Here is a 23,302-nt window from a genome sequence, read left to right on the forward strand (position 1 = left end):
AACCATGAGTCTCCTGTGGTCTGGTTATTGACAAATGTTACAAGTTCAAAGGTCAGTTTATCGTCACATGTACCAATTAAGGTACAATGAAACTCGAATTATCATACAGCCATACTAAAACAAAGCAACAAGACACATAACTACATGAAAGTTAACATAAACATCCACCACAGCGGATTCCCCACATTCCTCACTGTGATGGAAGCCAATAAAGTCCAATATTCTTCCTCACAAATAAGTAACAATATTGGTTCCACCAATTCCATTGGACCAGTTCATTCAAACGCCCAATCTGAGGACTTACAAGTGGACATTGAAATCCAAAACAGGAGGGTAGATGCAATTGGGTCAGTCAATGTGTCACTGGTGTAAACGCTGCATTCTAAAGAGGGAGAGTTCCTCTTTAGAAGGTTGCCAAAGAAAGCTGTAGAGTTAATGGATAGTTTTAAGGCAGAGATAAATAGATTCTTGATTGGTACGTGTGTCAGGGGTTATGAGGAGAAGGCAGGAGAATGGGGTTAGGAGGGAGAGATAGATCAGCCATGACTGAATGGCGGAGTAGACTTAATGGGCAGAATGGCCTAATTCTGCTCCAATCACTAATAAACATGAAGTTTGAGGCCAAGTCTGGTGGTTTGGGAGGGATGTACACAAAATAAACTATTAAAGGAAGATTGACTTGTCATGCTGGCTTTATTTGTCACGTGCAACTGCACAGTGAGATTGTTTTTGCATATTTACACATGCAGGCACCGCCATGGTTTGCCGTCAGTTTGCTCTAGTTGAATTGGATTGGCATTGTCTGATACGCAGAATACATGGTTCTGATGACAGGACTCATTCTGCCTGGGCATTTCTTCAGGAGGGCGAGGAAGGGCATCTTTGTTAGTCTTTGGTCTCTGTTGGAAGCAAATCCAATAACATCATGCCATTGCCTGAGAAGGCAATATTGTCATCCCACTAGTTAATGAAAGCTAATCAAAGAGCCAGGATCAAGTGTAAGTTTTATTGAACTCCTCAGTCCAGACTATTCAGGTTCCTAAAAGTAAACCGAGTGAGCGTGCGTTGGATCATTTGGTTTGGTGTGGTTAGTTTATGTTTATTGTCACATGTACCAAGACACAAAGAACCAGTTTGTTGTGCGTGTTATCCCGGGCAAATCACACCACACATGAGTACATCATGCGTTATAAACGAGAGTGGAAACAGAGTGGAGAATACAGTGTTACTGCCAGTGTTATAAGTACCGATATGAAACAATTACAAGGGCCGCAACGAGATAGATTGGAAGATCTGGAATTCATCCCAAGTACATGAAAAGTCTGTTCAGTCAACTGATAACAGCAAGGAAGAAGCTTTTCTTCAATCTGGTGCCATGTGCTTTCAAGCTTTTGTGTCTTCTGCCTGGTGGGAGAGCGGAGAAGAGGGAATGACTGGGGTGTGAGTGGTCATTGCTTACGTTGGCTGCTTCTTGAGGCAACGTTACCTTGGGGAGATGCTGCTGGACAACTCAATGGTTCAAAGGTACTTTATTGTCACATGCATACAGTTCAGTAAAAATCTTACAATGCGAAGGCACAATCATACTTAACAAGTGTAGGAAGAGTAGATTTCACTGAGACAGTACTCTAGAGTTGCCACGTTTCCGGCGCCATTTTGTATAATTCAAGTCAAACGTTGTTAAAAATCAAGAGTCCTAACTTGGCCATAAAGGCCTATTGTCCTGGTGGTGGCACTGGGTCAGAGTTGCAGGGTCAGCCTGTCCAGGCGATGCCTAATGTCCACTCCCTGCTCGGAGTGATGATTCCACGTTCTTGAACTTCTTTTGCTTGTAGTAGTTGCGTTTTGGGAGGAGGTGAAGGAGGACTAAGTCACACACAATAGTCGCCTTTAAAGAAAGAAACGGATCGTTCAAGAACAGCCACCTTTCAGTTGCAAAAGCTGATCTACCGCAGACAGCAAGATGAATGCCCCGTTGAGTCAAGTCCCCCACCTCTCCAACACCACTGACCCTGCCCACAATAACCTTCTGATCCTCACCCAACCCGGTTACTGGCCCTGACCCACCAAGTATCTGCTATATGGCCAACCTGACCCTCCCCCACCTGATCAGCTGACTCCCTTCTTGCTGATCACCAGCCATGGCCTTGACTCGTTTCCCTGTCCCAGCTCCAACTACAGGGCAGCTCTCTGGGCTCTGTCAAAGTCCCGGCTCAACTCACTTTTCTGACCGCAAGTCCTCGCGAGCAGAGGGAATGGGCGGAGGCTGTTCGGCCCTAATGTTGGCTGCCTGCCCACCAACTCCCATCTCCTCCCAGTTTCGTAGACCCCGAGCACTCTGACTGCTTGCCCTCCCCAACCCTGGCACAACATCGCAGAGGCAGCATGCAACTTCATGCAGGCAGTTCCCTCTTCTGGGGTCTGGCCTGTGTGTGTGGAGATAATCTAGTTATTCTACTCACCACCCCAAACACACCGATCCCAGAGCCGATGGTTGTCATGGTCGGGATGATGTTAAATTTACCAGCCTGGGTAAAACAGAATGAAGCCGAGAAATTAAGTGAGTGTGTCAGACGGAGGAGCAGATGGGTATGTGTCACAGGTACAGTCCAAAAACGTGCGGGTCTGTAGATTCATTGGCTTCTGTAAATTAACTGTAAAGTGCTTAGATGCAAAAGTGGAGTAACATCGTGGTCACTCCAAAGACGCACAGGTTTGTAGGTTAATTGGCTTGGCATTATTGTAAATTGTCCCTAGTGTGTGTAGGATTGTGTTAGTATGTGGGGATTGCTGGTCGGACAGGACTCGATGGGCCAAAGGGCCTGTTTCCACGTTGTATCTCTAAACTAAACTAAAACTAAACATAGAATGGGTGGGTGATCGATGGTCAGCGTTGACTCGATGGGCCGAAGGGCCTGTTTATGTGCTGTATCTGTAAACTAGATCTTCTTCACAGAAATTAACACAAATAACTCAGCTGCACATTTAAAAACAAATTAATGACCAGAGCAAGTGTAGCACCATTGCCCATCCCCAACTGGCCTTGAGAACCTGACCTGCTTTTCTGAACCATCGCAGTTCTTCTGATGCAGATACTCCCGCAGTGCTGCTGCAGAGGATTTCGGGACCTAGATCCAACGATGATGAAGAAATGGTGATATATCTCCAAGTCAGGATGGCGCGTGACTTGGAAGGGAACCTGCAGGTGGTGGTGCTTCCATGTAGCTGCAGCATTTGTCCATGGTGCTGGGCTTACGAGCTGCAGTTGGAGTAGACTGGGCATGTACCTACAGTGTAGATGGTACACAATGCAGCCACCGGGTACCAGTGGAGGAGGGGGCGGATGTTTAGGGTGGGTGATGGGGTGGCAATCAAACGGTTGGTGCTGGGCTTCTTAAGAGTTGTTGAAGTTAAAACATCGAAACATAGAAAGCAGGTGCAGGAGTAGGCCATTCGGCCCTTTCGAGCCAGCACCGCCATTCAATATGATCATGGTTGATCATCCAAAATCAGTACCCAGTTCCTGCTTTTACCCCATATCCCTTGATTCCGTTAGCCCTAAGAGCTAAATCTAACTCTCTCTTGAATTTGCATTCATGCAGACAAGTGGGAAGTGAGCCTGACTTGTGCCCTGCAGATAATGGAAAGGCTTTGGGGTGTCAGTTCATGAGTCACTTGCGGCAGGATTCCTAGTCTTTGACCTGAAATTGTAGCCAAGGCACAGATGTGGTTGGTCCACATGCGTTTCTGGACATTGATGATGGGGTCTCGACAATGGATATGCCATGGATAGATGGTTAGACCAGCTCCTGTTGGAGATGGTCACTGACTGGCACTTTAGTGGCATGAACCTGACCTTGCTTACAAGCCCATGTCTGAATATTGTCCTGATCTTGCATGGGCAGCTTCATTATCTAATGAATTGTGACTGGAAGTGAATGGTGCACAATTATTAATGAAAATCTCCATCTATGTCTTGTGATGGAGAGCGATCACTGAGCTGATGTTGTGTCCAGAATACTGAGTCATGGCTGACTCTTGTCTGAAGCAGGATCTCCACCCGAAACGTCACCCAGAGATGCTGCCTGACCATCTGAGTTACTCCAGCATATTGTGTCTATGCTGGGTCATGGAATCATTCAGAATGGAAACAGGCCCTTTGGCCCAACTTGCCCATGCCGGCCCAAAATGCTCCATCTGCACTAGTCCCACCTGCATGACTTTGGGCCACATCCCTGCCATTGAGTTCTCCAATTTTATGTAAATACATAAACCACCCCATCTTCCTTCTTCCCCCATATAAACCCCCTTTCTTCCCTCCTTCCCCCGTGCCCCATCTGTACTCACCCCTATTTCTCCACCCCCCCACACCCCCCCCCCCCCCCCACCCTTCCAACGAATAGCTTCACAATTTGCAACTCTTCAGTCCTTCCGTCACACCAGAAGTCTTTTCATGTCTGGCCTTTGTCCAATCATCTGCATATCATATAACACTCCTTCACCCTGTGTCTGTCTATTGCCTGCCGGGCTTAGTCCTGCCCCTCCTCTCTTCCAGCTTTCTCTCCCCCACCCCCACCCCGCCCCCCTCACGATCATTCTGAATAATTGTCCTGACCCGAAACATCACCTATCCACGTTCTCCTGGGATACTGCCTGACATGCTGTGTTACTCCAGTAATCTGTGCCTTAACCCTTTTCTATCCATGTTCTTGTCCAAATGTCTTATAAATATTGTTATAGTGCCTGCCACAACTAACTTCTCCAGTAACTTGTTCCATGTACCCACCACCCTCTGTATGAAGAATGAAAAAAAATGAGCTGGAAGATTTCTGCTCTTGTCCTGGGGCTGAGATGACTGCCCTCTAGTGACCACAGCCACCTTCACAACCATATTGAGGTTTGATTCCCCATACATCAGTTTTATCAGGGCTGTTATCAGTGCAGCACGGTGGTACATCGGTAGAGTTGTTGCCTTACAGCGCCAGAGATCCGGGTTCGATCCTGACTACGGGTGCTTGTTTGTACGGAGTTTGTACGTTCACCCCGTGACCAGCGTGGCTTTTCTATGGGTGCTTTGGTTTCCTCCCACACTCCAAAGACGTACAGGTTTGTAGATTAATCGGCTTGGTATAATAGTAAATTGCCCCTAGTGTGTGTAAGATAGTGTTAGTGTGCGGGGATCGCTGGTCATCGCGGACTCGATGGGCCAAAGGGCATATTTCCGAGCTGTATCCCTAAACTAAACTAAACTACTTTAGGTTCAATGCTCGATTAACTGCTCCTTTGTTGTAAAGAGCAGCCAACCCCTGATACATATTATGCTCCAGATTTGGCCGAAGGCTGTCATTTGGGTGGGATTGGGACCTGGGGGACTTTGAGGTGTAGGGTTGGGGGCCATTAGGATGGGTAGGATGAGCTGGGCCATGACTGTGTATGGAACAAGCTGTCAGAGGAGGTAGTTGAGGCAGGGACTATTCCAACATTTAAGAAACAGTTAGACAGGTACATGGATAGGGCTGGTTTGGAGGGATATGGACCAAATGCCGCCAGGTGGGACTAGTGTAGCTGAGACATGTTGGGCCAAAGGGCCTGTTTCCTCACTGTATCACTCTCTAACTCTATGACTTCATGACTATCTGCTGGGAACAGGTGATGTTGCTGTAACAAGGGATGGTGACGGGCGACTGGTTGGTGAACTGGGGCATCAGTAGAGTGGTAAGTGGCGAATGGCCTTAAACTGAGCACCAAAGGATGTAGCTACAATGGCTTGGGCAGGTGGCCTTTGAAAGACATTTGAAGCAGTGAAACTTCAACAGTTCAAGTCACTGTTGAAAAGAGGGATGTGTAGTATTTCTTAACAGGCGGACAATTCCCCAGGTCCGATAAGATGCATCCCAGTTCCCAGCTTGCCTACGGGAGTGCAAGGGAGAAGGTAGCCGGGGCTCTGACAGAGATGATTAGATCTTCATTGTCCACCAGAGCGATGTCTGCCTGCTTGCCCGGCAACAGAACAGAATCCCCTGTGACTGCAGCTGACTGGAGCTTTCTCTTCACTCTCCGTACAGCCAAGCCACCCATGTTGTTGGCTGCGGCTTCTATCCCCAAGGGATGCCTTTCCCCTCCAGGCCTGGCTGTTGGCATGAAAGTAGTCTTGTGGTTCTCACTGATAGCTGACGCATTCCGGGGCTGAGAAACAAGTGACAGCCACAGTCTGACAGCGATCAGCAAAGTTACTCCCGATTAGTTATGCTACTTGATGGAAGTTTCGGAAGGCAAAAATAATAATAATAATAATAATTGAAAGAGTCATCAAGTCACACAACACAGGGACAGGCCATTCAGCCCACTCGGCCCATTCTGACCATCAAGCTCCCAGTTCCTTTAATCCCATTGAATTCTTGTCATCATCCCAGCAATTCTCCCAGATTTTATCACCCACCCACCAGGGATTATTTATAGCAGTTCATTAACTCCCCCCCCCCCCCCCCCCCCCCTCATACACACCACAACCTGCACATATTTGAGATGTGGAAAGAAACTGGAGCTCCTGGCAGGAAAGCCCGCTGTCACATAGAACATGCAAACACCACACAGACAGCATTGGAGGTCAGGATTGAACCTGTTGAGGCAGCGGCTCTGCCAGCTGTGGATGCTGGCCTCATTAGGGTCATCATTGCACTAAACCCACTTGACCACGTGGTACCTGCTGAAGGCTCCATCCCCATCACATATATCCTTTATTTTGGAGAAGACAAGAGCAGTAAATAGCCTTACCTTTCCGTGCACCATCACATCAAACCGAATTCCAAAGACCTTGTAGAGATCTCTCATTTCTGTGCCATTTTCCACATAGTATTTAGCATACCTTTGGAAAATAACAACGGGATTTAATATGCTACTAATATCAGGCTAAGCCTGAAAGGAAGAGATGGCAGATGTTGGAATCTTGATCAAAATACAAACTGCTGGAGGAACTCAGCGGGTCAGGCAGCATTTGTGGAGGGAAATGGACAAAGGACATTTCGGGTCGGGACCCTTCTTCAGATTGATGGAGTAGAGAGGAGAGAGCTGGCAGAGAGAGGCGAGGCGAAGGGGTGAGGCACAAGCTGTATGTAATGGGTGGATCCAGGTGATGAGGAGTTGATGGATAGAGTCAGGTGGGGCGAGTAGGATGGAGGTAGCAACTAAACCTGGAGATGATAATTGGAAAAGACAGAAGGGTGCAAATGGTGCAATGTGATAACGAAGGAAGATGGGGAGTGAAATGCAGAAACAGAGGGAGTTATTTTTCTCTATGGCATCAATCACAATCTCAGCATGATCCAAAGTCACTGACTTAGTTCTGATTGAAGTCACTGATGTAATGTAGTGGTGGGCAATTAGATTGTCTGCAAACAGTTCAGCTCCAAATGTCTGAAGCAGTTGAGTTTCTCTGCGCCCAGCCTGGGCACAAGTGGAATGTTATTTGTGTAAAGAAATGTTTCTCAGGCCTTTTATAGTTTGAATTCTAAGTATCCCAACTTTGTGGATTTATACTGGATTCCCTTATTCAAGTGGGGAATTCTTCTGGAGTTGCATTGTACATTCCTCCGCCATTTGACAGACCATGGGGCTGCTCTTTACTCTTTCACCTGTAGCTTCTCTTGGGTCTACAGGCGGTTAGTGTAGTGAAGGTGTTTGATATCCAGCTGGTCTTGTATGTTGAAACAAAGAACTGCACATGCAGCATGCTGCTCAATACACAAAAGGACACAAAGTGCTGGAGTAAATCAGGAGGTCAGGCAGCATCTTTGGAGAACATGGACAGGTGATGTTTTGTGTCTGACGAAAAGTCTTGACCCTGAAACGTCACCTAACCAGTGTTCTCCAGATGCACTGCCTCATCTGCTGAGTTACCACACCACTTTGTGTCTTTAAGGCATTTTGTATGTTTGCCTTCATAGGCTCAGGCATTCTGCATAGGAATTGGGAAGTCATGTTGCAGTTGCACCAAACACTAGTCACACTGCAACTATGTACAGTTCTGGTCGCCACACCACAGGAAGAAAGTGGTAGCAACAGAGAGAGAGAGTGCAGAAGAGACTCATCAGGATATTGCTGGAAAGGAGGGCTGTAGTCAGAGGACAGGCTGGATTTATTCTCATTGGAACATAAGAGGCTGCAAATTGACCTGATAGAGGTTTATAAAATAAAACGACAGGCATGGATAGGATATAAAGACTTTCTCTGAGGACAGTGGGGTCTAGAACTATAGGTTTAATGTGAGGTCAAAAATGTAAAGGAGATCTGGTAGGTTTTTCTCACTGAGGGTAGTGAATATCTGGATTAGGTTGCCAGGGGAGGTGGGACTAGCAGATGCAATTACAATACTTAAGAGGCGTTAGGATAGTTCTATACAGGTAAAAAAAACATAGAGGGAAATAGGTCTAATGGGAGAAAATAGGCTTCATGATCAGCAGTCACGGAAACAGACCCTTTGGCCCTACACATCAATGCCAACCAAATTGCATACCTGAGCTAGTCCCGTTTACCTGTGTTTGGCCCATATCCCTCTAAATGTTTCCTATCCACGTACCTGCCCAAACATCTTTTATACCCTGTTATTGTATCTGCCTTTACTATGTCTTTTGTCTGCTTGCTCCAGATACCCTCAAGTCTCTGAGTGACGAAGTTGCCCCTCAGTTCCCCTTTAACTCTTTCCCTTCTAGTTTTAAACAATCCTACCTTGGGAAAATGACCTTGACCATAAGACATAGGAGCAGAATTAGGCCATTCAGCCCATCAAGTCTACTTCCCCATTTAATCATGACTAAGTCAGCAATTTTGTTGTCATCCACAAACTTGCTAATCATGCCAACTGAATTCTCATCCAAATTGTTAATATAGATAACAAAGGCCGTGGTCCCTGCACAGATCCTTGCTTTGTTCTTCAAAGAAAAGGAAGGCCTTAGAGTGTTAGAAATATTAACTCAACTTCTCTCTCCACAAATGCTGCCTGACCTGCTGAGTATTTGTGTCACTCTCTGCTTTTATTTCAGATTTTCAGCATCTGCAGTTCTTTATTTCCAGAAACAATCCATTGCTGCTTTGAGAAATACATTGGAACCTGATTTGAGGACAGCCTTATTTATATTTTGTGTGTTTATTCTCACTATACATTTTATATCAATGCACCCATTTACACTAAATCCATGTTATTCTCACCACATCCTATCAACTCTCTATAGATTTAACCACTCCACACACAATTATAAGTGGCTAATTAACCAACCAAACAGCACATCTCTTGGAGGTTTGATGAAACTGGATCAATTGGAGGAAACTCATGCAGTCATAGGAAGAACGGTGGCGCAGCGGTAGAATTACTGCCTTACAGCGCGACGGACCCAGGTTCGATCCTGACTACAGGTGCTGTCCGTATAGAGTTTGTACGTTCTCCCTGTGGACTGCGTGGGTTTTCTCTGGGTGCTCAGGTTTCCTCCCACACTCCAAAGACGTAAGGGTTTGTAGGTTAATTGGCTTCGGTAAAATTGTAAATTGTCCCTAGTTTGTGTAGGATAGTGTTGGTGTGCGGGGATCGGTGGTTGGTGCGGGCTCGGTGGGCCGAAAGGGCCTGTTTCCGCGCTGTATCTCTAAATTAAACTGAAAAAACTTGCAAACTCCACACATATAGCACCCAAGGATGAATCAGGGTCTCCGGCGCTGTGACTCTACTAGCTGCGCTGCTGTGCTGCCCAGCCCCTTCACCAGGCCTAGTGCATTCTCCCATCAAAGGCTGGGGCCTGATACCTCAGGATCCTGCTTCCCATGAGTTGGACTGGGTGAGACTCCCTTACCACCTCCTGAGCTCTGTGCCATAGGGAAATCCTCCTGCCCTTACACCAGATGTGTGTTAGGTGTAGATGTGAACCCTACTCACCAGCACTGTCACCTGTCGGAGGTTGCTCACCTGAAGTTGAAGCCCACTGACACCTGGTCCTTGGTCAGGCTCCGGTAATGCTGGTGGAAGCTGTAGGTGGGTTTGCAGTGAGTCACTGGCCAGTCCAGGTCACAGTCCCAGTCTATCACGATGCCAATCATGGCTCCCTTCAACAAGGCAAGACCAGAGCCCTCTGTCAGCAATGCTCCTCGAATGTGTCTGGTCTCAGGCTGTACTTTCACCTCTAAACCAGGTTATTGTTGTCACATGGCACTTGGACTGGTATTGAATACACAACAGGAGTGGCGGGCAGTGACCAGCCTTTTGTCAAATCTGCCTGCATCTCGTTCTGTTATGTCAGAGTGATCACAATAGCGCAGATTCACAAGGTCACTCAATAAATCCACCTCCTGAAAAATTATAACTTCCACTTCCAAGCAGGAGAAACTCATCCTCACGTCCACTCGCTTTCTGATGCTCAGTTTTATTGACGCCACTGCTGGCTGGCTGGCTGGCTGGTGCGCGGGCGTGTGTGCGTGTGTGTGTGTGTGTGTGTGTGTGTGTGTGTGTGTGTGTGTGTGTGTGTGTGTGTGCGTGTGTATTTGTGTCTGTCCAAGGATAGATAATCAGAAACTTTTCCCCATTCCTAGAAGTAAGAGACTCGAGGCCATGGGCTTAAGACAAAGTTGGTCCCTTGTCTCTGTGTGTATCCTGAGTGTGTGTGTGTGTGTGTTTCCTCTGTGTGTGTTCTGTGTGTGCATCCTCCGTGTGTGTGCGTCCGGTGTCCATGTGTCCGGTGTCCATTTGTGCGTGTATGTGTATGAGTGAGTGTCTTGTGTGTGTGCGCGCGTGTGTGCATATGTGTGCGTGTGCGTGTGTGTGTGTGCGTGCGTGCGTGTGCATTCACCCTCACCGCCAGGTACCTATCCATACTGATCCCATTTACCAACACGTGTCCCATAGAAGCAGAATAGACTCGTTGGGCCGAATGTCCTACTTTTGCCCCGATGACTTCTGAACATAAAATTCCTAGGGCAGGCGCAGCAGCCAAGAGGAAGCCCGTCAGTTGTGGGCGATGTGGAGGTGGAGCACAGTGAAGGTCAGAGGAAGGTGGAGATGTGGTTTGAGGCAAGTTATCACCAGCAGCTGCCTCTCCTTTTAAGAGCACGTTGAATACTCCCGCCTGCTCCGGCAAGTTCTCGATTGCTAGCATTTTTGATATTAAAGTAATCATAAGGTATGGGGTTATTGCAGGAAAATGTTCCTGAGGTAAAAGATGAGCCACGTCATATTAGGGGCAGAGTTGATGGAAATATGGGGAGAATAAAATGTGATAGTGTTAGATTAATATAAAAATGGGTGTTTGATGGTTGGTGGGACCTGTTTCTATGATTCCATGATGCTAAGTTCTGTAGAGTCCTCCCTCCATCCCCACAGTAGATGGGGTCTAGACTTACTCTGTATGCCAGTGTAGAGAAGTTCTCCTTTATCTCTTCAGCAATGTATCCCAAACGAAACACAGGACAGAGGGGGTGGTGGACCTTGTGGTAAGTGCAGTTGCGCAGATATGCCTTGGTAATGAATTCCACCAAATTCCTCCTAGAAAACAGCGTGCACTTGGTAAAAACACAACTGGCTTTTTCTCTTCCCAAAATTACCTTGAAAAACTGTGAGTGAAAACTCAATATTGTGAATTGGTACCTTGAAACGCCGAAGGCTGTGAAAGTGATCGAGTTCTTGATAAAAATTGTGAAGTTTTCTGCAGCCATCAGCAAGGGCGGACTATGGAAAGAAGTAGGAGGTCATTGTCAGGGATTACCAATGGCAGCAGGCAGGGCTATGATGGGGTGCTGGTGTGACCTGCCATGTCATCCCGGGACAGGGATGGGAAGGAATTCCTTCACCCGAAAGGTGGGATATCCTTGGAAATCTCAAGCAAAGAAGGAAATAGCTGGAGGAACAATGAGTGGCTCCCCAGCAACTCGCTCAGGCATCTAGAGGTCAAGCAATATCCGTGGAGGCAAGTGAACAGTTGACGTTTGGGTTTGGGGTACTCATCTGGACTGAAAGAGTAGAGGGGAGAAAACTAGTGTGAGGAGGTGAGGGGAGGGGTGGGGCAGGTGATAGCAAGTGACAGGTTGACCCAGGTGAGGAGGGGTTGATGGTGGATGGAGTGAGATGAGGGAAGGGCGGGTGGAGATAACGACAGAGGAAGGTGATAAGTGGAGAGAACAAAAGTCTGCAGGTAAGGGAATCTGAGGAGGAAGGAAAGTGAAGAGTGGAGGTGGATAAGGATGGAGGTGGGAATGGTAGACAGGCAGCGGAAAGGATAGGGAACAGTGGGAGGAGTGTGGTGGATGATGGGGTGATGGGATAGATGGGTGAAGGGAAAGTAGGCGATAAGGGGCGGCCTGGGGGAGGGGGGGGGGTGGCAGGGTTTGTTGGAAAGTAGGATGTGCAAGCAGACTCAGGTGGATCAGAAGGAGATGGAAAGGGAAGGGGGGGAAGCAGGTTACCTGTAATTGGAGAATACAATGTTCATGGATCAGTCACGGAGCGAAGCCTTGATCTCATGGAACTGGTGGAAAATGGGGTTAGTGCAGGAAAGTGGTGTTGAGCTAAAAGATCAGCCTTGAACATTGAATGGTAGGGCAGTGATGATGGGCTGAAGGGCCCCCATCTGCTGCTATTTCTCATGCCCCTCCCTACATGCGATGCCTGAGAGAGTTGCTGGGGAGCCACTCATTCATTGTATGAGCAGCAAACACTGCAGGCACAGTGTGCTGGTGGTGAGGGCGGTGAACTTTGCAGCTGGTCCTAACATAAGGGCATGATATCTTATGGTTCGGGTGCGTCAGTAATGGGCTGTGGATTAAGGGCATTGTTGCTTCAACAGCAGGGCCACGGGTGTAGGTTTGACTTCACTCCCGTACGTCACAAGCGATGTCAGGCCTGGAATCTGACAAGAGATCCTTACTTTGGAAGATGGAGGTCATTTTCCACGGGGCACCAGCCGAAGATCTCACACGTCTTCACTCCTGCAGAGTTGTTTCGGCAGCTCCCTCTCATCATACCTGACGATAACAAATGTCAGTAACTAGCAGTTTAGTTGTTTCGTTTAGAGATACAGCACGGAAACAGGCCTATCGGCCCACCAGTCCGCGCCGACCAGCGATCCCCGTACACTAGAACTATCCTACACACACTAGGGACAATTACATTTGCACCAAGCCAATTAACCCGCAAACCTGTACATCTTTGGAGTGTGGGAGGAAATGTAAGATGTCGGAGAAAAGCCACGTGGGTCACGGGGAGAATGTACAAACTCCGTACAGACAGCACCCGTAGTCAGGATCGAACCCGGGTCTCTGGCGCTGTGAGGCAGCAACTCTACCGCTGCGCCACCGTGGCTGTCGTTCCAAGGGGTAAAATGTAACGTGCATGTTACTGAGGGTGTGAGCAATGCTGGCCAATGTGGACGTGGACCACGGCAAAGGGGTGGGAAAATCTGCTGAGGCCAAGCGTAGGTCTACAAAGGAAGAGGTGGAGCTGTGGCTGTCACCTCTCCTCACCGACAACCTGGGTTCGATCCTGACTGGATGGAGTTTGCACCCTCTCCCTGTGACGGCACTGCTCTCCTCCGCTTTCCTCCCACATCCCAAAGACGTCCAGGTCAGCCGCTGCCAATCACCCCCGTTACGTAGGGTGAGTGAGAACGTTGAGGAATTGATGGGAGCGTGCGATGGAACAGGTAAGCAGGTAAATAAAGGGAGATTGCTCTGAGAGCCGGCATAGACTCAATGGGCTGAATGGCCTCCATGGCGTGAGAAGTTTGAAATACATAGAAAGAAAACCATCAAAAAGCATGTGTTGCGCTTGCTATATCTAATCTATTTTCCTCTTATCTCCGAATATTTTCATGTCTCCCTCCAGTTTTAGTGCAGTGTCTGTCGTTCCACTTCTCTTGCCCCTGAGATATTTTGGTGGGTCTGGGGATCCAGACTTGCTCCAAAGTAGCTGAGGTGAGGAGAACCCTGTTTCCTCCCAGTTTCTGGGAATCTCCTGACATTTATCATGTAAGTCAGGGAATACCTGTGTTGGAAAATGTTGAAACTCGGCTCGTTTTTCATCAAATCATAGTCATAGTCAGGAACCTGCCCTTTGCTCCATTGTAACTGTGTGATCATAAACTACCTGCACACAAGAATGTCATTCTATTCTCTCCACATTGCCTTCAACTCCCCCCAGATTCTTCCCCCGCCCACCCATGCAGCGGGAGCAATTAATAGCAGACAATTAACCCACCAACCTGCATGTGTTTGGGATGCTGGAGGAGACTCATGTGTCACGGGGAGAATGTGCAAACACACACTGAGGTCAGGATTGAACCCCGGTCTCAGGAGCTAGGAGGCAGCAGCTCCACCAGCTGCACCACAGAGTTGCATGTTTAAGGAGAGGATATTCTCTACCCTTGCATACTTGGTTGCTGGTTTTTGGATGCAAACTGTCTCCAAAATCGCCCAAAACATGGGCTCAGTCTTGATCCAAATCAGCCAGTGGGGAGCGAGGGAAAATGGAGGGAGGGGGGTGTTTTGTGGGGGTGAGGGAGAGTGGAGGAAGGCCAGTGTTCTGTGGGGGCGGGCAGTGAATGGTGGCAAGAGAGCTGCCGGCATGATGTAATCACGACATGTAGCGAGTTAGAAACAGAACTGCGGATGCTGGTTAATTTACACAAAAGGACACAAAGTTCTCGAGTAACTCAACAGGTCAGGAAGCATCAGTGGAGATCATGGATAGGTGATGTTTTGATTTGAGACCCTTCTTCAGACCTTGCTTGAAGCTGCTTTCACGTAGCTAGTGGGAGTAGAACTGCCCAGCTGCCAGCAGCATCCACGGCCCACAGGGGATACTTTGCAGAACACGAGTATCGTGAGGATGTGATCCTTACCTTGTCCATAGCGGCTAAACTTCCCAGTGGGACAGTCGCTGTCTGCTTCACACTCTCCGGACGTACGATGCTGCGGTAGAGACAACACAGCAAGTGACAAGTCATAATCCAGCACTGCCCAGATCAGTCTGACCACGTGGGTTTTCTCCGGGTGCTCCGGTTTTCTCCCACACGCCAAAGATGTACAGGTTTGTAGGTTAATTGGTTTCTGCAAATTGTCCCTAGTGTGTAAGATAGTGTTAGTGTACGGGGTGATCTGATCGCTGGTTGGCACGGACTCGGTGGGCTGAAGGGCCTGTTTCCATTCTATATCTCTAGTCTGAAGTTAAAAGCCCCTCCATCCTGCCAACCCATGCTCCAGCTCGACCCTCAGCAAGACCTCCTTGGAATCAGAAGGCTGTGGGTTTGAGTCCCATTCCAGACCAGTGACTGAGAAAGGCTGGCATTCAGACACCTTGCCTCAGGGTGAATCATGGCCCCAGGCAAACACAAAGACAAACCCCAGGACCAGGCCCATCGCTAGTGAGAGAGTCACAAAAAGCTGGAGTAACTCAGCAGGACAGGCAGCATCTCTGGAGAGAAGGAATGGGTGATGTTTTGGGTTGAGACCCTTCGCCAACCTGATCTAGTGAGAGGGAGTTGACCTATGATGTTCAACAGCATTGACATGTTGGGTTCCGCATCATCAACATCCAGCACAAAGCCATTCCTCTCCCCTTCTTCCAGTTGTCACGTGGAGTCGAGGGTGACTTGCTTCTACTCCAGTTGCAAGATCAAGGTGGGACCTGCAGACACTGCCACAGGTGGAGCAGGCAGGTGGATGGCGATGGGGGTGACTTGTACTGACTACGTGCGCTCCACATGCATGGGCTCAAAGTTCTCAATACTATCAGCAAGCTGATCTGTGTCCATCTTGAGCAGTCATAGACCTGAGTTTCCAGGAGTGGGTGAGGACCTTTCACCTTTCCAAGGAGACTTTTTTACATAAAGGGTGGTGGATGTATGGAACGAGCTGCCGGAGGAGGTAATTGAGGCAGGTGCTATCGCATTGTTTAAGAAACATTTAGACAGGTACATGGATAGGACAGGTTTAGAGTGATATGGGCCAAACGCAGGCAGGTGGGACGAGTGTAGATGGAACATGTTGATTGGCATCGGATAATTGGGCCAAAGGTCTATGCTGTATGACTCTAAGACTCTATGACTTTGAGAGCACCTTTGACTCTTCTATCCACTTGGTAGTGTCTTCCTCAAGCAAAGCTTGAGATGGAAAACCTGTTTCTGATGTCAGGAGGCAATTGTACTGAGAGCCTCACTGGCCTGGGAGAGGCTGCTGACGGTTCACTGATCCTGTTATTCTGAGTAGACAAAATTGCTGGAGAAACTCAGCGGGTGCGGCAGCATCTATGGAGCGAAGGAAATTGGCAACGTTTCGGGCCGAAACCCTTCTTCGGGCATGGCCTCAGAATAAAAGGACGTACCTTCATCTTTCTAAAGAGCAATTTCTTTAGCCAGAAGGTGGTGAATCTATGGGCCAAGATATTGGGTATTTTTGAAGCGGCAATTGATATGTTCTCCAATAGTAAGGGCTACACAGGTTGCGAGGAGAGGACAGGTGAATAGGGTTGAGAGGGAAAAATAGATCTATCTCTTCAAGAGAGAGTTAGATTATAGCTCTTGGGGCTAATGGAATCAAGAGATATGGGGAGAAAACAGGGATGGGGTACTGATTTAAGATGATCAGCCATGAGCATATTGAATGGCGGTGCTGGCTCGAGGGGCCAAATGGCCTACTCCTGCGCCTATTTTCAATGTTTCTATGTTTCTATGATCGAATGGCAGAGCAGACCAGATGGGCTGAATGGCCTAATTCTGCTCTGATCTTTTGTGGTCTTATGGAGTGGCCTGGGTTGAATCTGATGCCCATTTGTTGGCGTCAATACAGCAGCACATGGGACGGGGTGTAAATGGGCTCCACCCACACACGGGCAATGGTGGCCCAGGTACCAACACTGGGAGAACACCTGGGAGCTTACCTGTGCGCAGGACTTCATGGACTGCTTCCGAGTTAGGATGTAATTGGTCATTATGACAAAGGAGCTCGATCCCTTAGGAAGGAAACACAGACAGGTGATGAGAGGCAGAGAGAGATAAGTAAGTAATTCCCTCTCTTGACTCTGAGTGATACTGTAGTTAACAGCCTAGATATGGAATTTCAACCTTCTCAGCACAGTTTCTTTTAATTTTTTTAATATTTTTATTAGAAGCAAACACATATTATTAACATTTAATTTATATCAGTCGTACATTATTAATATTATCAATTGTGGATTGATTCTGCTTCTAGTTTTTTTTTTTTAAGATAGGAAGTAAGAGAGAAAGAGGAAAAAAAAATACAAATGTCAATATTAAAAAAAAAGAATGGAATGATTTACTAATAATACATCATTGGAGATAGGTTCGTGGATTATAAAGAATAACTTTTCATCTAATCCTGAGTCCAAGCTTCAGTTAGGTTCCCGTGCTGAACCGATCCACCCCTTCAAATAGTCAATGAATGGAGACCATATTCTAACAATATTCTCAGCACAGTTTAAGGAGCACAGTCGGCATCTGAAGCAACTTTGGTGCAGGCTTTGCAGAGCTGGCATGGCCGCTGTTTAATTTCTGCCACTGGTGGAATCTTTCTTCCACCTCTCAATCTCCCCAGGGTCATGACCCTGAACCTTCCCCCCCCCCCACACACACACAGTCATGGCCGTGAACTTTTCCCCAAGTTCTCTGACTCTGGACTTTTCACAAAGGTCTCTGACCATAGAACTTTTTCTCAGGTGCAAGACCTGAACCTTTCCGCCAGGAACAAGGCCCAAAAAACCCCCAGCCCTGAACAATTCCCCCAGGGTCATAACCCTGAACTCCGACCCAGGACCTCCAGGGTCATGACCTTGCACCTTTTTTCAATGCATCACAGCTCTGAAGGTAGACAAAAATTGCTGGAGAAACTCAGCGGGTGCAGCAACATCTATGGAGCGAAGGAAATAGGCAATGTTTCGGGCCTAAACGTTGCCTATTTCCTTCGCTCCATAGATGCTGCTGCACCCGCTGAGTTTCTCCAGCATTTTTGTCTATCTTCGATTTTCCAGCATCTGCAGTTCCTTAATCACAGCTCTGAACCTTTTACCAAGAGACCCTGGACACCCCTCCTCCCCTCCCACACTGCCCCCTGTGTTAGAGTTCCTACACCAACCCCGGACCTTACCCCCAGGATGTTGACCCTGCAGGCCCAAGCCCCTGATCCTGAACGTGTCACCTGTCCTGAAAAACACTGAAATGGTTTGTTTTGTGTTCCCTCCAGTCAGATCATACCACACATAAATGTATACATAATCGAGATGGAGCTCAAGAGGAATATCACTGAATGTGGCGTAAAGTGTTTCAGCTTCAGAGAAGATACAGTTAAAAAAAGTGCAAGGGCCATAAAGAGGTAGGCTGGGCGATCAAGACTTCATCTTCATGTGTGAGACGACCGTTCAAGAGTCTGATAACAGCAGGAAAGAAGATGCTCTTGAATCTGGTGGTACGTGCTTCAAGCTATTGTAACCTATCAGCGACATCCTCTTGCCTCATCTCTTTGGTCAAAATAGGCCACAATGGGGTCTGGAGCGGAGTGTCGTTGGTTAGCATTAGCTTCATAAGTTCATGTTAGAGGAGCAGAATGAGGCCATTCGGCCCATCAAGTACACTCCGCCATTCAATCATGGCTGCTCTATCTTCTCCTCTCAACCCCATTCACCTCCCTTCTCCCCATAACCCCTGACACCCCTACTAATCTGGAGTCTGCTAACCTCTGCCTTAAAATATATATCCATTGACGTGGCCTCCACAGCCGTCTGTGGCAAGAATTTCGCAGATTCACCACCCTTTGACTAAAGAAATCTCTCCTCATCTCCTTTGGCTTGTTGGATTTGAAGTATCAATTGATGTTACAGTTACTAACACTGTTCATCTACTTGCAGACTGGGTTAATAACAGCAAAAAAACTTATACTTACATTTTGGAAAAATGCTAATATACCAACATTTAAAATGTGGATCAGTAATATGCTGGACACAGCACATTTGGAAGAAATGAGACTCCTCCTAATAGACAAACAAGACCAATTCTTAATGAGTTGGTCCCCATTTATCGATTTATTGGATTCATGTGGTGACATAGTATCATGAAAACTAAAAGTTTCAGGTATGGGTGAAAGATGATTTAGAATATTAAAAATTCATCTCCTTGTGGCGAATGAATAATCTCCCTCCTGCTTTCCTTCTTCACACATTCCTTTTTTTCACTTTTTCATTATCTGTTTTTCACCCACGTTCACTAGTCTATTCTTCACTTTTCACAACCTCTTTTTCCTCTCACTTTTCTCACTTCTCTTTAAAAAAAAAAAAAAGGAAGTTGTACAGAGAATGTAATATGTTAATATAATTTTTGTACCAATGCATTGTACTTACTTCTAATAAATTTAAAAAAAATTTAAAAAAATTAAAAAAAAATTAAATTAATTAATTAAAAAAAAAAAAATCTACTTGCAGACTGCTGGGCGATATTTAGCTGGGCTAGTGAAGAAGCCAAGTTGTCCCGGTTTCAGGTCGATGGTGTTGTAACTGTCCACCCCATCCCACCCTACCACACCAGGTGACTCCCAAAGGTGACACTGAAATGTCGGCAGTGGGTCAGCCCTTGGGCTGTTGCACGCCGATGGTCAAATGCAGTTGACATTGACACTCGCCTTTCTTACCTGTGATGGGAAAGTGTAGTCAACCACGTCCAGCACCTTGGGGCCAACGCTGGAGAGGTTGGTGAAGCCGAAGCCTTTCACCTTCACGGAGACGGAGCTGATGGTGGAGCCTGTGCTCTGGTAGCCCTTCTCGTAGATAAAAACCCAGCTGCAGCAAGTGAACGAAACATGGATGTTAACTTCAGCCGGAAGCCTGCAGTGAGAGGTGGCAAACTGGGAAATCCCTGGTCCCGTCTCCAGCTCAAGGTACAGGGACATTTCCCAATGTTAGCATACCCACCCGACCCACCAACGCCAAGGGACCTAGCACACCCAACTGCAGCCCGAGTCTCCAGACAACGGAGGAAGAGGTATAACCAACATTGCCTTTGTCCTGAAGGCAGACACAGAAAGCTGGAGTAACTCAGCAGGCCAGGCAGCATCTCTGGAGAAAAGGAATAGGTGATGTTTCGCATCGAGACTCTTCTTCAGACTGCTTCTGTGTCTGTCTTCAGTTTAAACCAGCATCTGCAGTCCATCCCTGCACACGTCGCCTTTGTTCTGAAGGCCACCTTTGTTTGTGGCTGCACCAACACTGGGGACTGTCCCAGCTCCCGCTCGCCCCGGCCTGATCCTTACCCCAGGCTCAATCTCTCATTCCAGCCTTGCCCCTCAATCCATGGCTTCTATCATTTTGCCTCTTTATAGGCCGTGGGGATTTAACTTTCTTGCATGCCATCAGTTGCATTTTGACAACACAAGGGGACCGATTTCCAGCCCAGGTTTGGCCATCATGTGGCATCCTGCATGTTGTTGGCATGTCCCCAAACATTGCAAAGCCAAAGAATTACTCTGTATTCGTATAATACCATCCCAAAGCTCCGGGGGATGGCATCGGTCATTCCTCCCCCGCGCACGCCACACTGGCTCCCACCTCTCCATATCTCTATCACTTTCTCAGGCACTACTACCCATGAGACTCCACGCTCCTCCAATTCTTATTTCTTGTGCAGTCCAACATTGCAGGTTAAACTAAAACACAAAGCGTGGAGGCATCAACAAGCCAGGCAGCATCTGTGGAGGGAATAGATAAGTGATGTTTCGGTTTGCGACCTTCCTTTTTGTCTCCATTGTAGGCTATACCTTCAGGTGTCTGGGTCCCAGTTTCTGGATGTCCCTCAATAAACCTACCCACCCCTCGCTCCCATTTAAAACTCCCTTCTTTAACCTTGCTCTTGTTCACACCTCGACGTAGCTCCTCAGAAGGCACTGTGCCACATTGCGCATGACTGCGCTTCTGAGACATGATTTAGAATGTCTCGCTGCGCCAACAGTGCCCTCAAAGGCACATATTTCCCAAACTTCTGGAATTTTTGGATATCCATCTGTAAGTCATGGGAAATTGTTCCCCACCTCGTTTATCGTCTTACTCTGTGGGAAATGAGTCTGGCGTTAGTCCTCTGGAATCTCATGGCTTGTTTTTCACACACTGACATGCAATGGACAAAAACTCACTGGAAATTGCACCATAACGTTCGGTCACGGTTGTAATTTTAATATGCTTCTTACGACTTAACTAAACACGATTTATTGTTTCTGTCTGGTGATGGCTGTCTGGGTGTTTAGAGTTAGTTTCTCATAGTCAGCCGATAATACTTTGTGCTCATGGTCTGACTGTACCGTTAGACTTTAGAGATGCAGGCTGGAAGCAGGCCCTTCAGCCCACCAAGTCCGCACCGACCAGTGATCACCCCATTCACTAACACTATCTACACACTAGGGACAATTTACAGAAGCCAATTAACCTACAAACCTGTACGTCTTTGGAGTGTGGGAGGAAACCGGAGCACCTGAAAACCCACACGGTCACGGGGAGAACGGACAAACTCCACACAGACAGCACCCATACGTAGCCAAAATCGAACCTGGGTCTCTGGCGCTGTAAGGTAGCAACTCTATCGCTGCGCCGCTGTGCTGCCCTAAAGCTTCCTGAGCATGGGTAAACAAAGTCAGTGTTGCACCATGAATAGACCATCCAATACAAAGGAGAAGGCAGCAAGGTTTTGATTTGCAGAGGAGATCGCGTCTCACAAAACCTGAGAAGAGCTTTTGAGGAGGTAACTGTGAGAACTTATGAAGGTAGACTGATTGATATGGTTCACATGGACTTCGGTCTGGCTTTTACCAAGACCCCACGGTAGGCTGGTGCAGAAAATTAAAGGGTAAGGGAGAAGGCTGGAGAATGGGGTTGAGAGGGGATGATAGATCAGCCATGATTGAACGGTGGAGTAGACTTGATGGGCTGAATTGCTTAATTCTGCTCCTAGAACTTGTGACATAAACATTCTGTCCACTTCTGTCCTTATTGACACATAGCTCTATACCCACCGCAACATGGCGGACTCTTCACTAGTCCTGGAACACCCTCCCCAACAGCACTGTGGGAGCACCTTCACCAGAAGGTCTTCAGTGGTTCATAGAGGAAGCTCATCATCACCTTCTCCAGGAAGGGGGATGCTTAGGGGCATGCATTGAAGGTTGGCCTTGCCACCCATGTCCCGATCCTCGAAGATGAATTAATTAAAATAAAAACCATGCACCTATTTTCTATGTTTCTATGTATAGCTGTAGCATATCTTCCAAGCACTGTTCCAGTTTCCTAAGGTACCCTAGCAACAGTGAAATCTCATGTGGAGAAGAAGCAGATGAACAGGGAAGATTGGACGGCAGGTGAAATGATCATAAAAGATAACTGATGCTGAGAGCAATGGGTGAGGAACGGTGGGAGGGAAGGAGAGAATGAGCTGAGAGGGCGGGGAAGCTAATGCTGATCGTTCAACAATACCGGCAATGTTGGTCCACAGTGTAACTTCAAGGAAGCTGGAGATTTTAGGAAGCAGATTGTGGCCAACCTCAACCCAAGTCTCTTCTTGCCTCTTGTTATAGGTGGAAAGGCAGCCTACTAACCTCCTTCCACCCTTACATGCAAAGTGACCAGAGTCTCATCTCTCCAGTCTCACTTATCGTACAATACTCAAGATGGGGAAACAAACGTTCTCTTACCCCACAACGTACGCAAGCACAACGAGCTGGATCAGCCGGAAAATTAGTCCGACCCTCTTGTCCCTCAGAGCTATCAACCGAGGGGTCTTGTACTCAAATAAAAAGTCAGACACATTTTCACTCAGTTTGTTGGATCCCATGGTCTCTGGAGTGAAGATTCCCCACACTGATTCGAGCTGGAAACTTCACTGCCCTATACATCTGTCTGGAATTCATTGCTGGTAGCTGGTGGGTGGAGCATATTGACAAAGGTATTTCATGAGTAAGAACAAGCACTTTCCCATCCGGTGATGTATTTGGGACCAGTTCCATACGAGTGAAAAAAATGGATCTGCAGGAGACGGCTTGTTAACCCTTTGTGAACCGATTGTTTGGCATCAGGACAAGAAAGGGCCTGTTTTTATTATGGTTCTCGTTTTGGAATGTGACCTCAGGCAAAACCAGCGAAACTTAAAACAAAATAGAAGCACGAATGGGCTGTTCAGCCCACACATCTTGAGCCTATCCCCGTCTTTTAACAAAACTCCACTCTTTTGCACCCCTCAATTCCTTAAATTTCCCCAAAATCTATCCACCTCTAATCTGAATGTACCTCCAGTTA

The 23,302-nt window shown here is 47.4% G+C and overlaps 1 protein-coding gene across 1 annotated transcript; it reads right to left on the reverse strand.

The window, feature by feature from the left end:
* Nucleotides 1-976: 976 nt before the first annotated feature.
* p2rx1 (purinergic receptor P2X 1) lies at nucleotides 977-22,856 on the reverse strand. The gene is made up of 11 exons (XM_033046390.1): nucleotides 22,702-22,856; nucleotides 19,660-19,807; nucleotides 16,904-16,975; nucleotides 14,868-14,937; nucleotides 12,897-12,993; nucleotides 11,621-11,701; nucleotides 11,377-11,518; nucleotides 9,950-10,086; nucleotides 6,775-6,865; nucleotides 2,463-2,528; nucleotides 977-1,888 (listed from the first exon to the last, which is right to left on the reverse strand). The coding sequence occupies exons 1-11, from the start codon at nucleotides 22,839-22,841 to the stop codon at nucleotides 1,775-1,777; spliced, it is 1,158 nt and encodes a 385-aa protein (XP_032902281.1). The 5' UTR covers nucleotides 22,842-22,856; the 3' UTR covers nucleotides 977-1,774.
* Between the last annotated feature and the right edge of the window lie 446 nt (nucleotides 22,857-23,302).

Source organism: Amblyraja radiata, chromosome 28, assembly GCF_010909765.2.
Source record: "Amblyraja radiata isolate CabotCenter1 chromosome 28, sAmbRad1.1.pri, whole genome shotgun sequence".
In the NCBI taxonomy this organism is placed as follows: Eukaryota; Metazoa; Chordata; class Chondrichthyes; order Rajiformes; family Rajidae; genus Amblyraja; species Amblyraja radiata.